General features: G+C 39.7%; 1 protein-coding gene across 1 annotated transcript in view; it reads right to left on the bottom strand.

Moving 5' to 3' along the window:
- POU6F2 (POU class 6 homeobox 2) overlaps positions 1-27,384 on the bottom strand; it is a 450,196-nt gene that overhangs the window by 223,345 nt on the left and 199,467 nt on the right. Inside the window, exon 4 of the mRNA XM_030871170.2 lies at positions 25,140-25,368. Coding sequence (XP_030727030.1) covers positions 25,140-25,368 — 229 coding nt within the window. The remainder of the gene's footprint in view (positions 1-25,139; positions 25,369-27,384) is intronic.

Here is a 27,384-nt window from a genome sequence, read left to right as displayed (position 1 = left end):
TCGATCAGCTGTGGCTCTTCATGCATCAGGCACGCATCAGCTTATACAATGAATAAATCAATGAATCAATGATGAATCAGCTCCACAGTAACAAGTATCTCCTCAGTGAAGTCAATCAGGCTCCTGGATGAGGCTATAATGTGGAAGATTTCTTTTCTCCCTTCCCAAGTAATTCCCCAATCCAGTTAACTGAGACCTGGCTGTGCCTTTGCTTTCCTATAAATGTTTCTGGAAGCATTCTTGGGAAATTATACCTCAGAATGTGCAAATTCATTGGGACCTATACTGAGAAGAGGTTTGGGCTAGAAGAGGAGGCAGAGGGTCCTAGTGGCCTGGACAGTTGATGGCAAGTGAGGAGGGGAGAGAGTAAGCATCAGTGAAGAGGGCAAAGGAAAACTGAGGGCTGGGAAACAAACTTGGCCTTGTTCAGTTTTGCCTAAGCCTGACCCTTCAGACAAGTTTATCTTTTAGAGATAGTGAACTTGAAGTAGGGCTGGAGGAGACACAAACAAAAGCTATCCTATTATATCCTCTCTCTCAAGTTCTTTATACAGTCACAGGCAAATGTCAAGAGGGCTGCTGTCTTCCTGCCAAAGCTATCAATCCATCGGGAGCAGCATACATTTGAGGCTCTCTTGGCTAAACAGGAACTTAGTGCTGAAAATGGATCTCCTCGTCCTATTCCACCGTCACCACTCATCACTTTGTGGTCTGTGGAGAGAGTTATCTGATCGCCAGGGATGTTCTTGTGGTTAGGAAAAGATGGGGGCCAGGAGGCTTCCCAGTGTCTGAGCCTGGTCCCCTGGGTCCGTTTACCTCACTGACACTTTTTGCGGAGCCCAGAAGACATTCCCAAGGCAGCAATTTCGAAATCACCCATGTGCCTGCGGAGCAAGGGTGCAGGTTTAGCAGCTATTAATTAGGGTAACGATTCCCAGAGCTGCAATTACAAACCCAAAGATCCACTTAGCGTCTCTTCTTGCATCTCTTGTTTCTGTAATGCTGATGTCCCTAAAAGATTCATTTGCAACCACTTACTGATTACATTTACCGTGGTATATTGTTTTGGATGGACAGGACGGAAAGCCAATTCCGAATATTGACCTTGGCAGCATCCTGTGATTACTCGGGCTGCCCCGGCTATCATTAACCACCCCGTTTTATTTTCTGAGTGCCACAAACACTGCTGGTGACGGATCCGTGACCTTTCCCCTAGAAATGTTATGAACCGAACACGCCGCAGAAGTGACAGGAGGGATGGATGTCAGATGGCTGTTTCAGTGCTACGTCAGCACCCGCAGCTGCAGTCTTGGCTTCTGACGTTAGCAGGTACGGTGGTGGTAGAGGAGGGTGCTGTTTGCTTTCCCTCTGAAGGAAACAACGAAAAATCAAGCTTCAACGAGGGAAGCAGTGGGCCATCCTCTGCCTACAAGGACAGACACTGCCAGCTAGCTCTCAGGAGTAAGGTTCAAGTTTTTTACAATTTCATTTTAAATTGGAAGTTTCCATTTAAGTCATCAAACAACAGCAAGCAAACAGATCCACAGTGTATTTTGAGCGTACAATTGAAGACGCAATCAAATAAGCAGTGCAGAATCCGCTTACGTTCTGGTTGTATGTGTATTTGGGTCCAGTGCACAAATCCAAATGCTGTGGGCCAAATAATGACTTCTGGAATGTAAGGACTGCATACAGGAAGGAGAAGGCGGCACTGTGTCCCTTGATAAAGCAGGAGTGAATCAAGCTGCACCTCCTCCAGTTCTCACCACCTCTTCCCCCATGCCTACCATACAGCACCTCCACAGGGAGGTTCCCTATGGCCCGTTCTTGCAAGAACTGTAGGCTCAACTCTGGCTGCACGTTAAACTCAACCAGAGAGTTTTTAAAATGTACCAATGTCAGGAGGTACCCTGGATCCACTGAATCAGAACTCTGCGATGGGACCTAGGAGTTGATATTTTCTACAAAGCTCCCAGGGGATTCTAATGGGCATCCCTGCTTGAGAGCCACCACTGTAGTTACAGGGATAAAAAGTTACCATTCTGGCTGAAATAAATATGATACAACTTGCATCTATTGAAATAATGAGCTATTTCCTTATTAGAGAAAAAAATCGTAAGAAACGTAAAAGTGAGAAACTTCACAAATGAAGAGTACTTGATGAAAATAATTTAAAATGAAACAGGACAAACCAAACTCCCAATCCTAAAAGTAGATTTCCCACATTTAGTGGGTTTGTTGAAATATAGTACCAGTATCAAATTAGCCAAAGACCTTAATCTTTAGAATTTTTTCAGAATTTCTACCTATATTCTGCTGTGGTTCACAGAGGAAGAGAGAAAACGAGAGAAAAGAAAAGAAACAGAAAATGGATTTTGAAATTCTAAGGCAGATAATTTCATGGCTTATGCTTTAGCACAGGGTCAAACTATTTAAATTATATCAAAGGTTTAAGGTACAGTAACTCAATACTGTATACTTTCCAAAAACCATGACCATCTGCCAAATAGAGTAAATGTAAAGGGAAAAGGAATGACACATGGAATTAAATCCACTACGCTTTCTCCCTTTTAAAGTTCACATCAGTTAATTAATACTGAACTATGGTGGACATTCCTAATCAAACAGAAGAGTCTTCATCTTTCTCTACTCAAACATACTTCTCTGGCCACAGAAACAATCGTGATTGCTTTTATAAAATGGGAATAAAAAGGGAGAAAATGGACAAATTGTGAAGGGCCTACTTCTAGAAAGATATAAATCTCCATTCTGCTAATACAGTCTAGGTTTTGGTGGGGTGTTAATCATATTTTTGAGACAAAAAAAGAGAACAGGTTAAGGTAAAAGCTTTACATACAATGCACTTGCTTCTTTCTTATACATTTTGAAGGTTCTTTCTTGGACATTACCTAAACAGTGCAGAACTAGGGGAAGCTGCAGTGTTGCTTTTAAATGTGCGGTTAGATTGCATTTGTGAGTGTTTGATGTTCTTCTTTAATAACCTCAAGTAAAAGGCTGAATGCATTCAACAACAGTAGCTGAAAAAAGTGCAATGAGTCATATTATAGGAAAATGGAGAAAAGGATACAGGACTCTCCACTGAACACAATCCTATATTGTAGGCAATCTGAGATAACACCCTTTTCATTTCAGTTCAGTCCCATAAAATTACCACTAACATTACAACTCATGCAGAACACAGATAAATGTAAAAATGTCACAGAATTCTTCCAGATGGGACTTTTAGTTCCACTAGATCACCATCTACTTTTTTACTTGTCTAATATTTCATTACAACCTTCTATAAGTTAATTTTCTTTCCACTGACCATGTAAATCACAAATCAATTTTCATTTAAAATGCCTGATTCCAGATTGCTCCTGAAAGCTCAAGGCATATGCTTCAGTGAACTTCTCCCACATTCTTAATGTACATTAGAAAACTGTTGTGTTTTTAAAAATCTTTTCTTAAGGAATTAATTTTACATTAAAGTCTGGCATGAGACCTGGGACATCCTATTTCCCCCCCTAAAATGCAGATGTAATTTTAAGGCATGCAATCACATGTGGTCAAGCACAGGTCACGACAAAATTAACAAATATGGCCACATTTTACACCAGCAAAAAGCACAGCACATTTGTTAAAGAACACACACCGGCACACACGTCTATTCCGCACACAGGCATGTGGGCATACAGTCTAGTTTTTTAAAATATAATGATAGATCAAGTGTTGGATCAAGTCTCTTTTATACCTGATAGTTCTGTGAATGTTTTGGATGTGGAAATTCTGCCTTGATGGGAACACCCTTTGGGAATGCAGGTTTCTCCTTGATCGAGAAGAAGGAATTCAACCTCAATACACTGAGATTTTCTCAGAAATATTCAGACCGAAAAGGTCATCTTTTGCTTTTGTTTTGAGAATGTAAAATATCCTGATTAAAACAATAATATGGGGACTTCCGTGGTGGTGCCGTGGCTAAGAATCTGCCTGCCAATGCAGGGGACACGGGTTCGAGCCCTGGTCCGGGAAGATCTCACATGCCATGGAACAACTAAGCCTGCGAGCCACAACTACTGAAGTCTGCGTGCCTAGAGCCCGTGCTCCACAACAAGAAAAGCCACCGCAATGAGAAGCCTGTGCACCACAATGAAGAGTAGCCCCCACTCGCCACAACTAGAGAGAAAGCCCGTGCACAGCAACGAAGACCCAATGCAGCCAAAATAAATAAATAAATAATTTAATAAAAACCAATAATATGGAAGAGAGCTGGGAGATTATGGATCCCCAAATCATCATGAAACAGGTCCCTTTTGGAGTTTTAGCTCCTTAATTAAAAGTTTATTATTTTAATGGTATTCTAAATTGAATAGGTTTTTACCTTTGATAATACACCTAATGTATTCCAAGAGCGTGTGAAATTCAAAGTGGTTTAAAGTTTTTTTAAATTCATAAATGGTATTTTTATGTGAACACAATTGAAATATTTCAGGTGAGAGGGCTCTTAGTTCTCACTTTTAAAATACAGTTGACAGATGATTGTAAATCCGTAAATCACATGATCACATAATATTCTGGAACATTCAGGAGGCAACGAGCAGCATGGAAGTCTGTCCCAGGTTTCAGTGGGAAAACTGCACTTACAGACCCAGTCGCATCTACTGAGGGACTCCCAGAATTTCTGAAAAGCTGTGATGGTGATTGGGCATGTCCTTTTTCTGTACTCACTATGGGAGTCAATGTGTCATTACAGAGATGCTGGGGGCTGATCAATTGTTACTTGTTTTTCCAGTAGCAGTGATTTTTTTGTATTTTTGGTTTGCATTTCATAAGATTGTCAGTCTTACAACCCATAAATTATATTTTCAAGTTGCTAGTTGGGATCAGGTAAGACACTTATCCGCGTGGCTCTAAGATGTGTGTGCTGGGAAGAGGCCAGAGGAACCCCGTGTACTCTTGATAGCATCCTGCCCCAAGCGCCTCATCTTCATCCCCATGAAATGGGGTGTTTAGCCGCAGAAGGCTGGATACGTTAGCCATTTCCATAGATACTGATTCTCTCATTACTTTTTAAGTGAAGAAATGTGATAGCATTAGTGTTTTTTGAACTGCAAATATTCTCAGAGCAAGTCTTTTCCAGTTGGAAAAGCATTGCCTGGGAAACACAACTTTCTGCCTGGAATTTGGCCAAAAGTTAATGCTATTTTATGACCCACTCATTAATCTCCTGAAAAAAGTGTGCAATATAGTTTTATGAGCATCAACGACTTTATGGTTTTGAGGGGCTTTTGTATACCGGCTCTTTCCTTTGAGGCGACCTGCCTACCTTATCCTGCATTCTGTTCTCTGCCAGAGTATAGAGCAGACTGTATATTATGAAAATGCAAAACACAAACCAAAAAAACCTTGCTGGTAAAGTGTAGCTCTGCTAACTGTAGTTATCACTTTAAACAATTACATATGAAAATGAACCAGAAATGTCTAGAAAACCTATTAGGAATATAGGATTGGATAGAAATGCTAACGTAGAGGATGAACTTACTTTTAAAAATATAACTTGAAGTCTTGAATGATAAAAAATTAGGCTACAGTAAAACAAGAACTAGAGCATAGCATTTACTAGAAAAGTAAACATCATACTCCAATTAATTAGAGAGTAGTCCCCACCAGACCAAAGCACAAGTATGGTAGAAACATTCACGGCATTCAAAGCAGGAGTAATACCCTGGCATGGAAGAAATTCTTATGATTCAGGAAGGAGCTTAGATAGCACTCAAAGGTAGGGAAGATTTCAATATTGGAAAAAAAATGCTATAAAGAAAAAGAGAACTATTGCTTAAGTCCTGAATCTCTTCAAAGAATACCTCCACTGAATTCCAACAGTCAGCATGTTTCACTGAGCAGGCCACCACTTGAAAATCTTCTTCAAGGAAAATTTTCATTTTATCTATAGGTAAATATTTTTTTTTTTGTCCAGTGAAATATTTAACTGTAATGGAAGTCAATAGCAAAAGAACATTTGCATCACAGAAACTTCTTTCCTGGTAAATATTGCTAGTGTTCACCTGTGTATATACACGTCTGTATATACCTGAAAATGTAAATCCAACTGCAATTATATAAATACTGTAACTATAATATTTACCATTTTAAGCACATGAAGCAGAAATTAGGCAACTTCTAAAGTGTATACTCTCCTTAGGGTTATTTTAAAATTTGGAATTATACCTAAATGTGATTAAGTAATATCAGGAAAAGTCATTAGGTAATTAATTGTTCTCTCAAAAATGTTCCTTCAACCACAATGAGCTACCACACCTGTTAGAATGGCTATTATCAAAACACAGGAAACAAAAACAGAAAACAACAAGTATTGGAGAGTATGTAGAACATTAGAACCCTGTGCTTTGTTGGTAGGAATGTAAAATGGTGCTGTCGTTATGAAAAGTGGCATGGCAACTCCTCAAGCAAATAAGCATAGAATTACCATATGATCCAGCAAGACCATTTCTGGGTATATACCCCAAATAATTGAGACCAGGGGCACACAGATTATTTGTACACTCATATTCATAGCAGCATTATTAAACAGTAGTCAAAAGGTGGAGGCAACTCACGTGTCTACCAACAGATGAATGAATAAACAGAAGGTGGAATATATATATACAACAGAATATTATTTAGTCTTAAACAGGAAGGAAATTCTGTCAAATGTTACAACATGGATGAATCTTGAAGACATTATGCAAAGTGAAATAAACCAGTCACAAAGGGACAAATACTATATAATTACACTTAAATGAAATACTAGAGTAGTCAAATTCATAGAAACAGAAAGTATAATGGTGGTTGCTGGGGGCTGGGGGGGAAGGGGTAAATGGGAAGCTATTGTTTAACAGGTGTAGAGTTTCAATTGTGAAAGATGAAAATTTCTAGAGATCATGGTGGTGATGATTGCACAACAATATGAATGTATTTAATGCCACTGAATTGTAAACTGAAAAAAGGATTAAAGTGGTATATTTTACCATAATAAATAAAAGACAAAAAAAAATGAGGGAGGGGAATGGGATCTGGGAGTGTTACAAAAAGTGCTTCAAATGTATTTGCAATATTTGTTTAAGAAACAATACAAAGCAAGAAGGGAAAAATGTTAGAATTTGATGGAATACTGGGGTAGGAACATAGGTATTCTTTTGTTATTCACTGTACTCCTCTCTTATGGTTTAAGTATTTCAAAATAAAAATATTTTTTAAATTTTTAAATGAAGAAGTTAATTTAGAATTAATTTCCACATCCTTAATAAATTATAAATTTAATAAATTAAATTTTATTTTAATTAAAATTCAAAAATATCATGTATGCTTTTTTCTGAAATTGACAAATTCCTTAACCTATTTGTGATCCCTGTTGTTTACTTATTTTCAAGACCAAAGGTTAGCTGAGTAGCCTTGGGCATCTACACAGAATTTGGTTTGTTTAATAAGAACCACAGATATACCTATTACTCAAGAATATCCCAGAAGGAATGTTAGAGCACAATATTAGATATATTTGTAATGAGCCTGTTGTTTTCTTACTAAAAATTTTCAGTAGTTCCACAAAGGATATTTGCAAATTTCTGAAAATTCCAGAAAAATATTGATTTAAATCACTACCAAATGCAACTGAATGCTTGAAATTTTAGGAATTATCTATCTGCTAAGGATTAGTTATCCAGACTTGATCTACCTAGAGAAACTGACAAAAGGAAAAGGAAGAGACTTTTCATGGCAAAATATTATTAGACTGACATAACATAGACAAACTTCCTGCCTCCAATATGTAGAAATTATGGATAAAATATATCAAACATTTAAATATACAGGCAGAAAGGAAAATTCTCGGGCATCAGAAATCAAGAACAGTGAGATCACTAACTGACTCCTGGTTCCCTGGAGAGCAGGCATGGGTACAGGCCTGGCCAACCTGGGGCTGATGTTTGGCCACCAACCCAGGGAGGGAATCTGAGACCTTGGGCCCATGCAAGGAAAGCTGTTTGACCTGAGTCCTTCATAAAAATCCAGCACCCTGAAAGGGCTGCCCCAGCATTGAAAAGAGATGAGACAAACCCCATTCACTAGCCCAGGGAATTAACAAAGATGTTTGTTTCTGTTAAAGGCTCTGGGTAGGGAAAAATGTGAGAAATTGAGACTCTGGTCTGATTATATCATAGTTTAGAGTCTAAATTTATTCTGTGTACCTGGTGCAGCTATTTCCTAGCAGAGAGATCATTCGTGAAGTCTATTGGGCATTTGGCAGAAGCAAGTGCAAAGCCTCTTATTAGCAATATTCAGGTATTAAACCCAAAGTTTAAAGGATTTCATAGAAAAACTCTCTGCTTAAAGTGAGTTCAAAATAAAAACAAAAATTACTAACGACGTAAGGAAATATTCTTCTGTGAGGAAGAGAGAGACAGCAATAATTAATTAGCTCCTCAGGCACTTAAGCTTAAAGGCAGTCTGAAGAAGATTATAAAATAAGCATATTTAAAGGGATTAAAGAGAACTAAAAAAAAAAAAAAAGAAACCATAAGGGAAAAAATCAAATACATCTTCTAGAAGTGAAAAATATAGACTTTAAAATGAAAAAATTACGGTTAAACATAAGATTAAACATAATTGCAGAGAGAATTTGCAAACTGGATGATAGATCTAAAGAAATCACACAAATGCAGCACAAAATATAAAGAGAGAAAATATGTGAAGGAGGTTAAGAGACATGGAAGACAGTGTACATGTAGTAGGAGTTCCTGGAGCAGAGAACTGAGAGAATCAGGGAGAATGAATAACAACTGAAATGTCAGGAATCACAAGTTCCAAGTAGGATAAATAAAAATAAATTCATACCAAGGTTTTTCATAGTAAAATTGGTGAATCCCAAAGAAAAAGAGAAAATTCTTAACATCAACCATAATTTAAAAAGACATTTAATCTATGAAAGAATGACAGTTAAACTGACAATATATTCATTAACAGCAAAAATAGAGCACAGAACATAATTTCTTCATTCACTGAAAATAATAACTGTTAACTTATAATGTTAAGTCCAGCTAAATAATAAAAATAAGACAAAAGAATCATTAAAAGCATCAGAAATCTCTGGAGGGAAGGAATGGGATACAAGACATAATGATGAGTAAAAGAAGAAAAAATTTGCAAGTGCAATGAAAGCTAAGTGAGCTTGTAAACACAACAATATGAAGAATAACTAATGCTGGGCAATAATAAATAGAAGGTAGGAGATGATCAAAAAGTTTCAACTGTCATTTAGGAAGAAAGATGAAAATACTGATTTGGTTCTTTAAGGCAAACAGATGTTTAAAATATGTGGGTAACAACTAAAAGAGTAAAAATGGATATTTAAACTTCTAATCCAGTAGGTGGGGGAAAAAAACCCCACGATAATGGGGATGTAATATACAGCAAACACAATACAGCCAATAATATTATAATAACTTTATATGATGACAGATGGTAGCTAGACTTACCATGGTGATTACTTCCTAATGTATAAAAATATCAAATCATTATGTTGTATAGCTGGAACTAATATAATATTACAAGTCAATCATATGTCAATAAAAAAAGAAAAAGAAAATGTGATAAATCCATTAGAATGCAAGAAATGAGAAAAATATGGTTTTAAAAAAACCTCACAAAATAAGATGATTGAAATAAATTCTAATATGTCCCTATCTACATGTATCAACATGGATAAATCTCAAAAGCAAAATCTGAACGAAAAAGGCAAGATAATAAAATATATCTAGAGTGTGCTACCATTATGTAAAATTTTAATACATTCAAAATAATACTATGTATTTCATGTATGTATATGTGTATATATATATGCAGTAAATTTATAAATGAATGCATTGGATGGGTAGTGGTTACTTCTAGGAGGGAAAGAATGCCATGGAATGACTGGAGAGAGGAGGAGAGGATCTTAGCATTATTTGTAATGTTTCTATAATGTTCCATTTTTTTTAAGATAAAAGATCTTAAGCAAATGTGACAAAATGTTAATAGTTGTTAATCCTAGGTCACTTTATTACATATATATATAAAATATATACTTCTATATTTCAAAGTACAAAGCATAATAATTTTTGAAAAGGAAAGAGAATTTTAGATTCTGATCAATGAAAGTTGCTCATAAAAATTGTATCCTTTTTCTCTCTATATAGATAAAAATCCTAAGCAGTTCCTAAACTACAACGAAGAATCTACAAAATATGTTCTCTCTAATTTTCGATACCAAAGAGGATCCTTTGTGATTTTCTGCCTGGGGGTACAAAATTTAATTATATGCTAATTATTTTTATTTTTAATGAACACTTCTTTTAACCCATGCCACATGTATAGAGATTTAGAGAGAGACTCCAGGCCAGGCTAGTGTAATCCAAAAGAAGTATAACTTGAGCTACAAATGTGAGCCACACATATATATAATTTAAAATGTTCTAGTATCCACATTAATAAAGTAAAAAGGAACAGGTGAAATTAATTCTAATAATATATTATATTTGCCCTAATATATAAAAAATATCAGTTTCAACATGTTATCAAGATAAAAATATTAATGATATACTTGGCAATTATGTGGATTTTGCATTTACAGCAAATTTATATCGATTTGGACTAGCCACGTTTCAAAGGCCCAGTAGTCATATGTGGCTCATGGCTACCATATTGAACTTTGCAGCTCTAAGTAATAAAAGTGGCTCTCATTCATTTTGCATTTACTAAGTATCAGGCACTACCCTAGGTATGTTACATACAGTATCACATTTAATCCTTAAAAGAACCCTATAAAACATTGGAGGTAAGCAAGTAAAAGAAAATCTCAGAAGTCAGATCACACAGCCAGCAAGCTGAAGAGGTGGAATTAAACCAGGCCCATGTGACTCATGACTCTCTGTTAATCACTGTGCTCAGGGGTCACCTACAGACAAAGCCTTTCTCCTAATTAATCCTCCCCTGACCATTCGCTTCTACATTCACCAATCACCTCAAATCTGACTCTTGCCAGGCATTTGGATTTTCAGTTGGGTAAATGCCCCTTAACCAGACTCAGAAATGGTGCTAAGCACACCGGTGTCTTTTACCCATCTCCTGTCAAAGAGCTGGGAAATGGGATCTAATATTTGCTCTGACTCAGAATCACTTCCCAATGAGGTAAAATGCAGGAGAGCAGCAATTTGCAAAAGAAAGGGAACAGCGGCTATCATTCAACTCAGCACGCTGCAACCATCTTCTGTCCTTTTGTCTACATCTATTGTTCAACTACTTGACAAACTTCTATTTCTAGCCTCTCTATAAAAGTCTCCCTAGTTGGGGAAGTCATGCACCTTTCATGGTTTCATAATAAACTGGAGATGAGTACCAGTTCAGAATCAAAGGAAATAAAACTCCAGTTGCTGCAGCTGCCGGGGTTGCCTTCTGAACATGGCTTATACAATATTTCATCTGTGCTGACACCTTTCACTCTCAATTATTTGGCTGCTGTCAAAACAAATCAATCAAATTATAGCACTGTGTCTTCATGTTACCATTCCATTGTAAGTTAGTGACATTAACTTTGAAATATATGGAAGTATACATTTTATCTCTATTATTTATTTAATGCAACTTTCTCCCATGTGAATTATTTTCCAAACACAGCAAACACAAATTATCTTATGTCAAATGTTGAATATATATATGCTTTGCTAAGGATTTCTAAAATAATGGCACACAGAGGAACAGAGATGCATAAAGGTGTGTTAATGGACCTGCATGTTCGTGCTAATCCTAACCTAGTGACAAATGGCATCCATCCCCAGTTCTGTTTTTTTTTTCTTTGCTTTTTGAGTTTGGGCTATAAACTTGGTGAGCACAGTTGATCAATATTATTTGGGAGAAGGTGACACTAAACCAAAGGAAAAGGTGAACGTGGAAACAAAATGTTTTTGGAGGTTAAGTTTGCTCACAATCAGACAAAATTTTCCAAGATTAATTTCCCAAAATTAAAACTACATTATCTAAACTACAGTTTTTCCCAAGCTCAGACGTCCTCTTCTTTGGCACCCGGGCTAAGCACAACATGCTGCTTCTATTGTCCTGCGTGGTGGTTACAGTAGGCATGACCCAAAGTGCTTTAACAGGAAGAAAGGAAGGAAAAAAGACTCCAACATTCTCACTTTGAGATTTTAAGGCTACAGCTACATTTTTAAATAATAGATTTAAATCAATTGACTAACTTTTCAGCCAAAGAGCAAACACTGTTGAAGCTTTCATGTACAAGCTCTTAAAATAGCTTCTTTCTACATGGGAACTTGGCATGTCTTTAGAAGGTAAAAAGCAAACTGACAGATACATTTTTCTGGCTCCTCCTTGTGGCACTGTGGCTATATTAGGGGTAAACAATAATCAAAAGCGCCAGCGTGAATGTGTAGATTATGTCCAATGAAAGAGGATCCGAACACGGAGAATTACAGGAGCCCCAGCCAAACCTGAAGCAGAACAATCATACATGCTGGGAACTCTTCCTTCTTCCTCTTCCAATGGCTCGAATTGTGCTCCTTCCCTAATCTCCTCTCCCCCAGAAATTTCTTCCCTTCTCGGCTTGGGTCATATTTGTTGATGGTTTCTACATAGGATCTCTAGCACCAATCCCATTCTGAGTTTTAGATCCATGTATTTCCAACTGGCTACTGGTATCTCCATTTAAATTTTCCACAGGAAACTTGAACTAGTCACGTCAAACTCAACTAACAATCTCCCTCTCTTTCCTCAGATTCCTCCACATTTAATATGCATCCCCAAGTCCTACCAAACCCATCTTGTTAATGTCGCCTAAATCAGTCCTCTGCTCTTCATCACTGCTACCAGGACCCTTCCTCTTCCGGATTACTGCCATAGCCTCCTTCCTAACTAGACTGGAGTGCCTACCACAGTGCCTGGTAAATTAGTAAGTCTTTGTGAAATTGATCAATCAATCTTTGTGCATGGTTCACGGGAGGAAATGAGGTTTGGCTTTTCCCTAGAGGGAGCTGAGAAATAATAGCTGTACCCTCTCACTGGGAATCTGTCCTGAACGTATCACACACGTAAGAGAAGACAGGACTTTTTTTGAGAGCACTAGCTCTCCATTCTCTAGACAGTGGGCAGAGGGGAACGGAAGACCATCTCCCATTTCCCTATTTTCAATACCTCCCCATTCCTGGACCACACACTTCCCTCAGATACTGAAGTCCTCTTTATTTTGGTGCCAGAAGAAATTGGAACAAACAATCCCAGTTCCTCTCATCCTTGGTAATAGAGGGAGACTGAGAAGCATTTCAAGTGGTCTTTTCCTTTTTCAGGCATCTGCGCCATTCTAGTGGCAGGCATCTTGGAAGAGCGCTCTAAAGTCTGGCTTGGAATCTAATCCAGTTTGCACATCCTAGTGTAGACACATTGATAGATGCCATCAAGAACCCTGATGGATTTACATCCTTATTACGTGCAAACTGGGGATCACATTACTTCCCTGCCTTTTGCTTTGAAAATAAATGCTTTGGCTTTGCTTTGACATTTATGTGGCAGCTGGAAACCATTATCCTTTGACAATGCTTTATTCCACTGACAGTATCTCTTAAATACACACTATATTAGTCACACTTCTCATTCATGTGCTCCCAGTTTAATCCATGCCCCAGTGCCTCAGTGAAGCCTGCTTCAAGGATAATGTACTACAGAACGAGCTCCTCAGGTATTTTAAATAAAAAGTCTGAAGCCTCGGAGATATGGAGGTTTGAAAAACTGTCAAAGTAAGACACGTTGCAACAACTTTTCATAACTTCTTTATGGCGGATTTGGTATTATTGTATGGTGTGTCATGTGGGGCTCTTCTGAATAACACTGCAAATATGAATTTATGCTCTAGGTATTTTGAATATTGGACTTTGAGACAGCAAGCCACGAACCAGAGGCTGAGAAATCACTGCGTACTGAAAGGCAGAGCCCGTTCTTCTCATGTCTGTGGCAGGTACTGCACTGCTCGTTCTGGGAGTGGTATTAGACCTCTGTTGTCATGTACATCATGCTGCTGGGGATGCGACTTTCTTCTGAGTGTGGGCATCGCTAGACTAGCGCAAAAGTAAATCACAAGGAAAGGTAGCGCACGTGGCCACCTAACTGTTTTGTCCTTCTGGAAGGAAACCAGAATACTCAGTACACATTCCCATGCCCCACCCACTCCTGGCCCACACTTTCTCCTTTGATTAATAAGATCTACACGTTTAAAGGCAACCTCATAATATTAAATATTGCTCATACATAATGAATGCATAGAGTTTCTCTGTGGTTGTATTGTTTTTAGTTTGAGAATTAATCCACTTTGAGTTGAGAGATGCTTTTTAAAAAAGATGGTCAGAAGGTCAAGACCACAGATCCAGAGACTTAACCTTGTCAATGCTAAGAGTGCTGTTTGGAGTATGACTTCAAAGCTTTGCACCTTCATGAATTCAAAGCATTCTAATTTTGAAATAATATTTACAATAGAAACTTTAAGAAAGCAAGCAATCACCCATAATCTCTCACTGTCTAGAGTCGACCAGTAGCACTTTATAGTATTTTTCTTCCCCTCTCTCTGTGAGGTGTGTATGTTTGGGCTTCTTTTAAATGACTGGGATCAAATTGTGTATGTTTTAAATCTTTATTATTTTAGTGTTAACTTCTGCATCTGAGAAACAGAGCCATTAATGCTTTCTTTACAGGGAGAACTGGAGTCTCTCATTTTCATGAAGCTTTTTCTAGTTTTCATTCCATTAGCAGTTTTGTACTCACACACTTTTTTTTTTTTTTTTTTTTGGCGGTACGCGGGCCTCTCACTCTTGCGGCCTCTCCCATTGCGAAGCACAGGCTCCAGACGCGCAGGCTCAGCGGCCATGGCTCACGGGCCCAGCCACTCCGCGGCATGTGGGATCTTCCCGGACCGGGGCACGAACCCGTGTCCCCTGCATCGGCAGGTGGACTCTCAACCACCGTGCCACCAGGGAAGCCCACACACATTTTTTAATGTTTTAAAATAAATTAGTATTTTCTTGGTATTTCATAAGCACCGCAGCATCCACCTACTTCTTCTTGTGAAAAGAATCGAGGTATATTTTATGTACTGTGCAGTTCACCCTTTCTAGTCTACAGTTGTCCAAATTTGACAAACACATAGAGTCATGTACCCACCACCATGATCAAGTTAGAGAACGGTTGCATCAGCCCCTAAATCCCTGTGCTCCTTTACCAACAACTCCTGCCACCCCCTGTCCCCGATCACCACTGATCTCCTTTCTGTTCCTATAATTTTGCCTTTCCCTGAATGTTACCTCAATAGAGTTGTACTTTTATATGTGCTCATTTGCTATGTTAAATAATCTCCAATTGTTCCATATATTTGCTGTCTACTTTTATATTTATCATTTGAATACTACTACTTTAAGACACTGTTAATGTGCTGTGTTCTCAGCTACTACACAGATGGTCCATTTATCCTAATTGGTTCATCTAATATAGAATCTCAGTGTTGGGATCTTAAAGGTCACCTGAGTCAAATACTTATGCAATGGATCTTTAAGGCGATGGCCGCTGGACACCACAGCCCCTTGTAGTACAGTTTCCATTACGCACTCTTCCTCCCGCCCCTCAGGCGCATCTTTATTCACACTGGCAGGGGGTTGACCAGGTGACCCGCCTGGCTCACAGGATGTGAGGGGAAGTGAAGTGTACCACTTCTGAACCAAAGCTTTATGAGCCACTGTGGTTCTGCTAGTCTGTCTTCCTGTTGTGATGAGAAAGCCCTGTCCTAGGGAGGGGCTGCCCCTTCAGCCTGGATCCCAGAACGAAGGTGTGCAGCAGAACCACTGCCCACCTGCAGCCCCCATGTATGCTGAAATAAACAGAAAAAATAAACCTTCCGTGCCCCTCACTGAGATTCTGTGCCTGTTTGTTCCTCTAGCATAACCGAGGGAAAGCTAAAAGATAAACGTCCTGTCCATCAGGCTGTCGGATATTTCTTCACTGAGAACCTGTATCATTAACTTTTCTAAGCACCTAGCATTCACTCTGGGACGTGCTTCCCCCAGACATTGTACGGCTTAGTCCCCCACGTCCTTTGGGGCTCTGTCTAGTGGGGGGACCAAAATTGATGATCCTGTATAAACACATCATGTCCCCACTCCTGACACCCTTCATCCTTCCATTGCTTTACTCCCCACACAAGCACAGAAGTGCCTTTAGGAAATCTCTTTGGTTTGTTTACTGCTATATCCCAAGTCAAGATCATGTCCTAGAATGCGATGAAAGCTCAATAGGTATTTCCTGAGTAAATGAATAAACTTAGTAAAAAACCGAAAACAAAAATAAATAAGCCCATTTCTAGTTGAGCTGGTGTGATTCTTTTTACTGTCAGATAATGGAAACTACGTCATGTGATGGGTCTCCCCTTTGATTTATCCTCTAGTTTTAAACATTTGTCTAGGTTTCTTCTTTTTCTAATAGAGCTTTTGTCTTTCATGCTTCTTACATTACAAACTGCTTTGAATCCTTGGAATCACACAGGCACAGCTAAATAAACACAAACCTGTAACCATGCAAATATTGTAGTATAACTGCATTGTTTTTAGGTACATTTGTCTCTAACATATCAAAGCCTTAGAGACAAATGCACCTAAAGACAATGCATATGTACTCACTGTGCACAGGAAAGGCATACAAGACCCTCCAGTCTGATTTCTTACCATCTCAGACTCCTGATCTTCACTTCAACAACAACCAAACCAACCACAGAATTCCGTAGCATCCGTGTTCCTCATTCCTCTTCTCTACACTGAATGTTCTCTGTACTTCTCTTCACTCAATGAACTACTGATTTTTTTAATTAAAATATAGTTGACTTACAATATTATATTAGTTTCAGTCATACAGCATAGCGGTTCAGTATTTTTGCAAATTATACTCCATTACAGGCTACTATAAGATAATGGCTATAATCCCCTGTGCTATACAGTATACCCTTGTTGCTTATCTATTTTATTTTACTTTTTTTTTTTAACATCTTTATCGGAGTATAATTGCTTTACAATCATGTGCTATTTTCTGCTTTATAACAAAGTGAATCAGTTATACATATACATATATCCCCACATCTCTTCCCTCTTGCATCTCCCTCCCACTCTCCCTATCCCACCCCTCTAGGTGGTCACAAAGCACTGAGCTGATCTCCCTGTGCTATGCGGCTGCTTCCCACTAGCTATCTGTTTTACATTTGGTAGTATATATATGTCCATGCCACTCTCTCACCTTGTCCCAGCTTACCCTTCCCCCTCCCCGTGTCCTCAAGTCCATTCTCTAGTAGGTCTGCGTCTTTATTCCCGTCTTGCCCCTAGGTTCTTCACGACCTTTTTTTTTGTTTTTTAGATTCCATATATATGTGTTAGCATATGGTATTTGTTTTTCTCTTTCTGACTTACTTCACTCTCTATGACAGACTCTAGGTCCATCCACCTCACTACAAATAACTCAATTTCGTTTCTTTTTATGGCTGAGTAATAGTCCATTACCCAGCAATCCCACTACTGGGCATATACCCTGAGAAAACCATAATTCAAAAAGAGTCGTGTACCACAATGTTCACTGCAGCTCTATTTACAGTAGCCAGGACATGGAAGCAACCTAAGTGTGCATCGACAGATGAATGGATAAAGAAGATGTGGCACATATATGCAATGGAACATTACTCAGCTTATCTATTTTATAGAGAGAGCAGTTTGTATCTGTTAACCTCATACCCCTAGTTGGTTCCTCCCCTGTTCACTGTCCCCTTCGGTAACCACAAGTTTGTTTTCAATATCTGTGAATTTGTTTCTGTCTTGAATATACATTTATTTGTATTATTTTTTAGATTCTGCATATAAGTGGCATCATATGATATTTATCTTTCCCTGTCTTATTTCACTAAGCATAATATTCTCTAGGTCTATCCATGTTGCTGCAAATGGCATTATTTCATTCTTCTTTTGGCTCAGTAATATTCCAGTGTGAGTGTGTGTGTGTGTGTGTGTGTGTGTGCGCGCGTGTGTGTGTGTATGTATACACATATTCTTCTTAATTCAACCATCTGTTGATTGGGTTGCTTCCATGTCTTGCCTATTGTAAACAGTGATGCTATAAACATTAGCGTGCATGTATCTTCACTCATCCATCCATCCATCATTCATTATTGAGTACCTACATTGAGCCAGCACTGCTCCAGTTCTTGGACCACATCGATGAACCAAACAAAGATGCCTATTACAGGGCTTGCCAGGCACAAACAATACATACTATAAGCACATTATATGCAGATAACCTCCTCTAGACCCCCAGGGCCAAGCATCACCATGCTGCGTCCACTCTCCGCATGCCACAGTAGGCATGACACAAAGTGCTTAAAAAGCAAGGAAAAACAAGACTCAACCATTTTTGAGATTTTTAAGGTTATGCAGAAGGTAATAAGTATTATGAACAAAGGACATAAAGGAAAGCAGGTGAGGGGGGAACTGGAGTATTGGGGCTGGCACAAGGAGGGAGTGAGGTTTGACGCTTTCTGGGAACAGAGTTTCTAGAGAACAGCCCGTGCAAAGGCCCTTGGGTAGGAGTAGGTTTAAAGAACACCAAGGAGGTCACGGGGCCTTCACAGAGGCCGACTGAATTGGAAGAGGGAAGTGTGGGGCTGAGAAAGTAAAATAAATTAGACTGAAGATGTATGTCTTAGAAGAAACTTTGGCACATGGAACTGACTGGAAGCAGAAAGGTCAGAAGCATTCATGGTTTCTGAGGGAACTAGATTCCCAAAAAAGCCACAAATCTTTAACTGTTGGAAACTTCAAGCAACCTTCAGCCCCCAAGCTTCCATAAGCTGTGCATGAACTGAGGAAGCCCCCAAAGAAAGGTATATTCCTCAACTTTCTCTTCAAATGTAGCCAAGAAAGATAACGGACAGAGGAGAATCTCCCCAGGGGTGTAGCCAAGGGCCAAGGTGAACCGTGGCCAAGGGTGTTTTCCAAGAAACGCCCACTGGAGGACCCCTCCCTCCCCCCAGGGGAGGGGACTTCTCGATGTCTGCCTCCTGGGATGTGGGGACGGCTATGGACAAATTGTGGCACATTCTTACGATGGAACAATCCTGGGAAATGAAAAGAAACTGCTGAAATCCACAGCGTGGATAAATCTCAAAAATATTATGCTGAGCATGAAAAGCCAGACACCAAAGAATACATACATGTGAATCGATTTATATGCAGTTCTAGAACAGACAAAACTAATTGATAATGACAGAAAGTAGATCAGGGCTTGCCTAGCTGGAAGGAGGACACTGACTACAAAGGGACACAAGGGAACATTTGGGGATAATGAACTGTTTTCTGTATTGATTGTGGTGGGTGGAGTTTGCATGGGTGAAAACAATTATTGAAACCCATGGGATTGTGCACTTAACATCCATGTATTTATTGCATGTAAACAGATACCTCCATGAAATCAACAACAACAACACAAACAAAAAGGCACTGTAATGTCTCTTGCACATGAAATTCCTAACCCCTAAAACGATCCCTACATACTTCAACCTCTACAGACTTTATTTTGGAGAGGCAGAGAAAACCATGCCAGGTTTCCTGCCACCGCTAAAGGCAGGAAAATCATCCTTGGCCTTGATTTTCCAACTTGCCTTTAACCTAATTGCTTTTCCCCGTTCAGGGTAAGCAGCACTTTCTAACGTATTTTTGGTCATTAATTTAAATGTTATGCTTGACTTAACTGGAATGTTCACACTTTGATATAAATCCCCTACATAGCACATTTATATTCGCCATTTACACTGCACGCAGTGATAAGTGGGTTATCTCGGCCTGTGCTATGGGAAAAAGCCTCTAACCTGAATCTTCTGTCCTAGAAGTTGACACACCTCTGCTGCCCCACTAAGCCCTTTGCTGTTGTTGTCTCTTGTGTGTAAGTTGTTTTTAATCTACATTTTCTGCCTCCATCTAAAAAAGGCCAAAACTCCAACACATTTGCATGAGTTCCATAATGGGGATTTTATCTTGCCACATCAAATAACAATCTTGTTCCCACGCTAGGACAACTGCAAATTACACGTTTAGTACAGCTATCTGTGTTTTCAAATAATAAGGAAAATGGGAGACACTGATTTAAGGGAGTTTATAAAATATGTGACAGAGTAACCTTAGTCATTTTCTTTCTTTGAGGTTTATGGTCATAATAAATCTTATGTTACAGGTATGGGTTTACTGACAGGCACCTGAAACCAAATTCTTGTGAGCACAGGACAGACAAAGGTCCCAGGAATGGAGGGACCCCGAGTAGTGATGGTGGGAGTTACCTGGAAGGGGAAAGGGCTTGCAAAGGTAAGAGAGGAGAGAACACAAAAACTACACCCACCTCGGGTAAGGACACAGGGTGTTGAGGAGTAGGTTATTTCTAGGTCTTATCTGAGTTTAGAGCATTTCTAGGCTTGCACCCCAGCCAGGACTTCCAAAGATTTCCCTTAAAATATTCAGAACCAAGACTCCAGCTTTGGCACCTCCAAATTCAGACCACAGGAGATCCACGTCATCCTGGCTCTGCCCCACCACGCCCCCCGGCCAAATTAAAGCTGATTGGACTTCAACATGGGCAGTCAAGCTCTAGCCTGACCAGGTAGACAGCCTAAAATGAAAAGGCTCAGCCTGACAGGAATGTGAGTTTTGGGGAGTTTGAATTTTAGACAGACGTGGAGATAGGGGTAAAGATAGAGATGATGGAGAGAGATAGCAATGGAGAGTTCCTGAGAGGTTCACGAGTTGGGAAGATGCATGGACTCCAAGGAGACAGAATGGAACGTGAGTGAACCAAAATTGTGGGTTAGCTGAAAGTCAACCAACTTGGTAGAGAAGAGTCACAGGAGGAGGCGTGGAAGAGAGGAGACAGGTTATCAGTCACCTGGGAGCAGGGATAGGTGCCTGCCTGCTCAGAGGGGACAATGATGCAGCCTGCAGCCTGTGGGCTCACTGGCTGGACTCTGCTGGACTCTCTAATCCCCAAACCTGTCCCAGGCTCCCTGAGGCTGGGCTGCAGGGCTGTTTCTACGATTTGGTGAGATTTCTAACTCCTCACTCCTGTCTGTTTCCTTACAAGAAGACACTATAATTGATGAGACAGCAGTGCACGTCTCTCTCTCTGTCTCTCTGTCTCTCTCTGTCTCTCTGTCTCTCTCTGTCTCTCTCTCTGTCTCTCTCTGTCTCTGTCTCTCTCTCTCTGTCTCTCTGTCTCTCTCTCTCTCTCTCTCTCTCTCGTGCAGACAGGTTTCCTGCAGGGCTATGTGGTCTCTTTTTCAGGATGCAAAGTTTTTCCTGGATAAAATCTCAGAACAAGGGCTTCCCTGTGTTTTAATTATGCAAGGGAATACCTCTTGGTGTTGGGGATATACTTGTCCTGACAGAAGCGGACACGTTCTCAAATAAGTTATTCCTTTTGGTCATTATCATCATTTAGAGGCCTGGGGTGGTGAGGGAGATCAGGAGAATTAGTGACGGTGCTTATCACAGTCACATGGCTCCTGGTGACCCTAAGATGCTGGGAGTCTGGAGGACGCTGCTGGAGATAGTGGAGGAGGGCCAAATGAATTTTGAAAAAGCTCCTTGGAGCAGGCTTTCTTAAACTTGAGTGTGCATAGGAGCCTCCTTTTAAGAACGCAGATTCTGTTCAGGGTGTCTGGGATGGAGCCTTGGTAAGATGCTGATGCCGCTGGTCTGGGGACCATGCACAGAGAAGGAGACTGAGATGGGACCCCCGCTGCCTGAGCAGAGAGGAGCTGCTCTCGTGTAACGTGTCAGTAGTGCTCATTAAAATACATGCAGGGATCACGGCCTCCGAGGCTCTGAGAGCTATTCCATGTCACTTGATACGGAACATAAATGAACCGGCTCTCAAGCCCTTTAGTAAAGAGGAAGATACTTGAAAATTTATTCCTGGGATTCCAAGCCATTAAGAAACTGATGCCATTTTTTTTGTTGTTGTTCTTAGCAAAATTGTGGCTTTTGAGCTAGAAGGATGCATAGGTTGAAGGACTGGGCAGGAAAGTTGGGGAATAATCAAAGACAATTCCAGTTGGCAGACTTATTTCGTGAATAAAATCTTAATGCTTCACAATGAGGAAAAGGGGAACCATCCAGAACTAAGTGCCTCCTATGGAAACAGGTCCTACTTCAGAAGTGTTGAACATTCAGTCCCTCCCCCTCACACTGACGAATCAAATCTGTCTTGTAAAATCACGCAAGAAGGTGGGCTAGCTATTATATAGGTGGGCAGACTTACTGGTTGTTTTAAAAGATTCTTAAAAGCCTTGGACCGAGGTTCCATTTTCATTGTCTAGAAGCAGGCCATGGGGAGGGGGCAGAGCATTCTACCCTGCCGATTGTATAAATTAGTGTAAGGACTCCTTCTCAGGTATTATAACCCATTTACAGGAACACCACCCTTGAAAAAGGATGAGACTCAAGGACTCCTAGGACTGGCTCAGTCTCAAAGTCAATCAGGACCCCTGCAGATGACTTTCTGGCCACCCGCCATCACCCACCATCCTGAGTCCCACTACCTTCCATGACATAACCTGGGGAGCTACACAAGCTGCAGACGCGGCCAAGGGGATTGTTAAGGGCCACAGTAGGTTTCTGAAAGGCGGTGAGATCATCCTCGGGTTGTGTGCTGGCCAAAAAGATGACGGATCAGCATTGTCCTTCAGGTGGCAGACACTGATCTTGGACACCTTGCAGAGATGAGACGTTTCGCTGATTCCCATCCTTATTGCCCTTGGAATTTTTGCAGGATGACCATCTCTTTCCAGTTTGTCTGGGACTTTGCTGGTTTCAACGGTGAAAGTTACAGGCCCCAGGAAAACCCCCAGTCCCTGGCAAACCTGGATGGCTGGTCCCTTTTCAGACTAAGGAGGTCTGGGTGGTGAAGAACTTATGTGGGAAGATATGAAAGGAACAAAAAGCTGAAGGAAACTGGAAGGGAGAAATTTCCTGGACCGTAACAGTAATTTAGGAGTTGGGATTCATTCATAAGGATATCAAAGAAAAAAGGTGTTTGGAGGAAGAGCTTGAGGGTTAAGAATAACTAGGAAGCTTTTCCTATAACTGACTGACTTGCAGCTGGGAGGTGTTTTCGTAATGACCTCCTGACTTGCCTCCAGCATCATTGAAATTTCAAAGATGGAGACAAAGGGAGAAATAGCCCCTTGTGCTTGTGTAGTAGACAAGAGCTTGACCATCAATTCCAATACTCTTCTGAAGATGAGGCCAATAGGGAAATTGTGTGAGAAGCACCAGGGGATTAAAAAGAGCTAGTACTCTTACTGAAACTACTTACTCAGGATACCAATATTAGGATTCATTTTCTGAAACCAAAGTGCCAAAAAAAGAACCAGATTCCAAACTATAAACTAATACCAAATTTGATATTTTTTTAAAAAAGAGAGAAAATTTTGATGGAAGTCCACACTGGACCAGTCACTCATGTTGAACCCTTAAAAATAATCAGGTACTAAAATCCTAAGAACACCAAACCTTAATAAAGAGATAACAAACCTGGACTTTTGGACTCTGTCTTTGGCATCCACTTTAACCAAGCAGGACTAATTCATGACCTAGGAGCTCTGTGAGCTCATGTTTATTTATAACATTCAATATTCCCATAAGGGCAAATGTTCCAAATGGAAGCCTGCATTTTGATAATGCCCGTTTCTTCATTAAGATTTCATCATCCACCTACATTAAAAAGCCTCTCCCTACATTTTGTTGCTTTTGCTTTCACCTTGTTTATTCCTGCCTTATTTGCTTAATCTTGAGATCCTGGCTTCCCAGGCACTCTCAGATTTGAAACTAGCAAAGTTTGTGCATTAGCGTGTCCCAGGCATGCATGATTTATGAATGGCAGGTTTCTTGGCACAACTTAATGGTATAAGAGAGACTTTGTTTTAAACATTAAAGTGAAAGTCAAGAAGTGGCAACAATGGGTGGGATATTAAAACATAGGGCGTGTAAAGAAGTTTGGGTCAAGAGTTAACCAGGTCTTACTTGGTCTATTCCTTAATCTATGGACTGACACTCTGACCATTTTAATAGGTTATAAGGAGCCCTGACTTATGACCAACTAAAAAAGTACTTTAAATTGTTATTATGAAAACTTGCCCAACCAAACTCTCACTCTGTTAAAAAAAAAAAAAAAAAAAATTAATTGCTAACATTTATATCACTGGAGAAAACAACCTCTTTGACCAGTCCAAAATAAATTTGTCTTCCCTTTTTTTAGGCACCCTCATCATATTCAAGCTCTTTCTCCATCATAATAGTTCTTCCTCTGACAGTCTTTTGTAATCAGTCTATCAGTCAGTGTTACCAAATCTTTTAAAGAAAAGTTAAAACCTTCGTGATATCAAGAGAACTACTCTTCCTGAGTAGAGTCCAACTCTTATTATATGCCCATGATTACATAAGATAAGAGCTCTATATATGTCTATTTTTCTCATTACAAAATATGACCTCAAATAACATAACTTTTGTTTAATAATTATAACTAAAATATACTTAGTAAGAAAAATAATAAGTTAATTATTCCAAATGATACCTTGTATTTGAAATGTTCCAAACACTTCACACACAAACAAGCAATGCCTAACCTTTCTTTGCAGATGGCTAAAGTGAAGAACTCATTAGATTATAATTCAGGTCCTCAAATAACATCACAATCATTTTACATCTAAGTTTTTGATGTGTCATGCAATGATTGCTCATAAATGCTTCCAGAAGACCTGAAAGGTTTCAAGTCAATATTAAGACATGAGGACTGATAAAGCCCATGGCTTGAGCAAACTCAGGGTTCACAGACACCTTGAAAACTTTGCTTCCTACATAAGCCTTTCATAGCCTTTATGGTGGAAGCAGCTCTGAAATACATTCAACATTCAGGGCACTTGTCCACTTCAGAGAGCACGGGCCAGTGGATGGAGCCCTACGTGACACAGAGACACGGTGGGTTACCTTGTAGAGTTTGCAGTGGCAGAGTCATAATGCCTCCGGCTGCAGCTGCCGCTACCAGCCCTTGGATGTTGGTGAGATTCGCAGTGGGCAGTGTGAGGACCAGCCCTTGCTGCCCTCCTAGCTGTCCAGCCATGCTGAAGGGGATGAGGACAGGCTGGCTGAGAGCCGGCGTGCCTCCCGGCCTCACACCGGTGACAGCAGAGGCTAACTGCTGGGCCGTCAGAAGTGGCTGCAAGGAAACACAAAATCCCAGCTCACTTTCCAGTGGAACCAAGACATGCGTTGTTAGAGCATTCTTCTTCTACTTAAGCTGGGTCAGAAAGTTCCTGAACAAGTTGCAAAGAGACATGTTCTAGTCCAGAAAAAAAAGCTTGACTTCTAGGAAAAAAATTGAAATTGTATTTCGTTAATCTTTTTGGAAAATTTCATTTGGTTTGGAAAGCTCAAATACCTTTCAAAGTAATACCCTACACATATATTATTCTTCCATGGATTTTCACTTGATCCTACTTTTATATATTTGAAACTCTCTAATTTATTCTGTTTTTCCAAAAAGAACTCATTGGAATCAGTGGAATTTATTGGTTCAAAAGAGCAATGAAATACTATTTTCATCTATTAAATTAGCAAAAATAATGCAAAAGACTTATGCAATGCTGGTAAGTCTGTAGTGACACCATTATATGGATTTAGGACAGGCGAACTGGCATAAACCTTTTGGAAAGCAGAATCCGTATCAAAGGCTACAGAAATATTCATCCCCTTTTGACTTAGAATATACTCCTGGGGTATGCTTCTGAAGACACCATTTTTTAAAAAAATATAAATGAATGAAAATATACATTACATTTTAAAATACATAAATGTTGAAAAACAGTTTGTTATATTGATAGTACTAAACTTGGTAAGATATTATGTAGTCTTTAAAATGGATCATTCTGACACATCTAGAAAAACAGAAAATGTTTATGAGAATATATAAAATTAACTGGATAATAATTAAGCAAGTGATGATGATCAAATCATTATTAAATGGTAAAATTATATATGTATAATGACAAGATCTAAAAAGGAATATAAAAAAACAGAAATATTTGATGTGGATAAATTTGAAAAGCTTTAAACAATGTCTTTTGTTATTACACTAACATTCTTTGCCCTGTTAAAATGACATTAAAAACACATGTTTACATCCACTATCCAGTAGCCATTGTTTGATATGGAAAGGCAGCCACATAGGTGTGCACTTCTGGGCACTAGATGTATCTGAGCTCAGGTATGAGCTCAGGTGGGGGTCTTCAGGATGATGTAGGAAGGATTCCTTGTCCAACCAGGCCAGATGACTGAAAGGGTCACTGATCTTAGCATCCTTCATCCGGGACTTTCATTGCACCCCTGCAGGAGCCATTTAAGATCTAATCCCATGCCCATTTTTCTTCTAGAGGAGCCGATAAAAAACTCTCATTGGGGAGTTTCAACTTTTTTGTTTTTAACACAGAATGATTCTATAAAGTAAGAGGTAACTCAGTGTAGGTATAGTACAAAGCCCAATATTTAATAGCCAGGCACTATTTTAATGTGTATGAACTCCGATGTCCTATCAATGACATACTGAGTTAGTTACTTGTCCAAAGTCACATATCCAGAGGGGTGGGGGGATTCCGATCCAGCCAGGCTGCTCCAGAGCCCATGTTCTACTCCCTCTCAATACACAGAACAGATTTGGAGAAGGGGGTGGCTTTATTTGAAGAATGGGGGATGGCTGAGTCATAAGCTTCAGATTGCTGGCATCATATCACTGCCAGTAGTGATACCATGATGAAAGGGAAGGCAAATGGGCAGTCTTCAGACTGTATGCAGGCCACAGATGTGGATGGTGGGGCCTGCACCATTTTTTTAATTGAATTCATGGGCTTACAGCAGGGCATCCACTGTCCACTTTGTCCCAGTGTCCCCTGCTTCTCACTGTCTGGGTCTGTCATGCTATGTTTCTAACCTGGAGGCATTGGAGTTTGTCACCCCTGCTATGTTCACACACACACACACACACACACACACACACACACACACAATGTCATGAGCATGAAATTAGAAAGGGCATGGCCTTCAGAAGCTGGTTTCTGAGATGCCCAGTCAAACTCCCTCTAAGTCTCCATAAGAGATCAGGCATCAACCCAAGCTTTCTGTCTGGAGCACAGAGGCATTCGTGCTCTGAGATGGACTTTGGAATCTGAGGCCATAGGGA

Source organism: Globicephala melas, chromosome 9 (genome assembly GCF_963455315.2).
Source record: "Globicephala melas chromosome 9, mGloMel1.2, whole genome shotgun sequence".
NCBI classification, from domain to species: domain Eukaryota; kingdom Metazoa; phylum Chordata; class Mammalia; order Artiodactyla; family Delphinidae; genus Globicephala; species Globicephala melas.
This window is presented reverse-complemented; position numbering and strand designations above follow the sequence as displayed.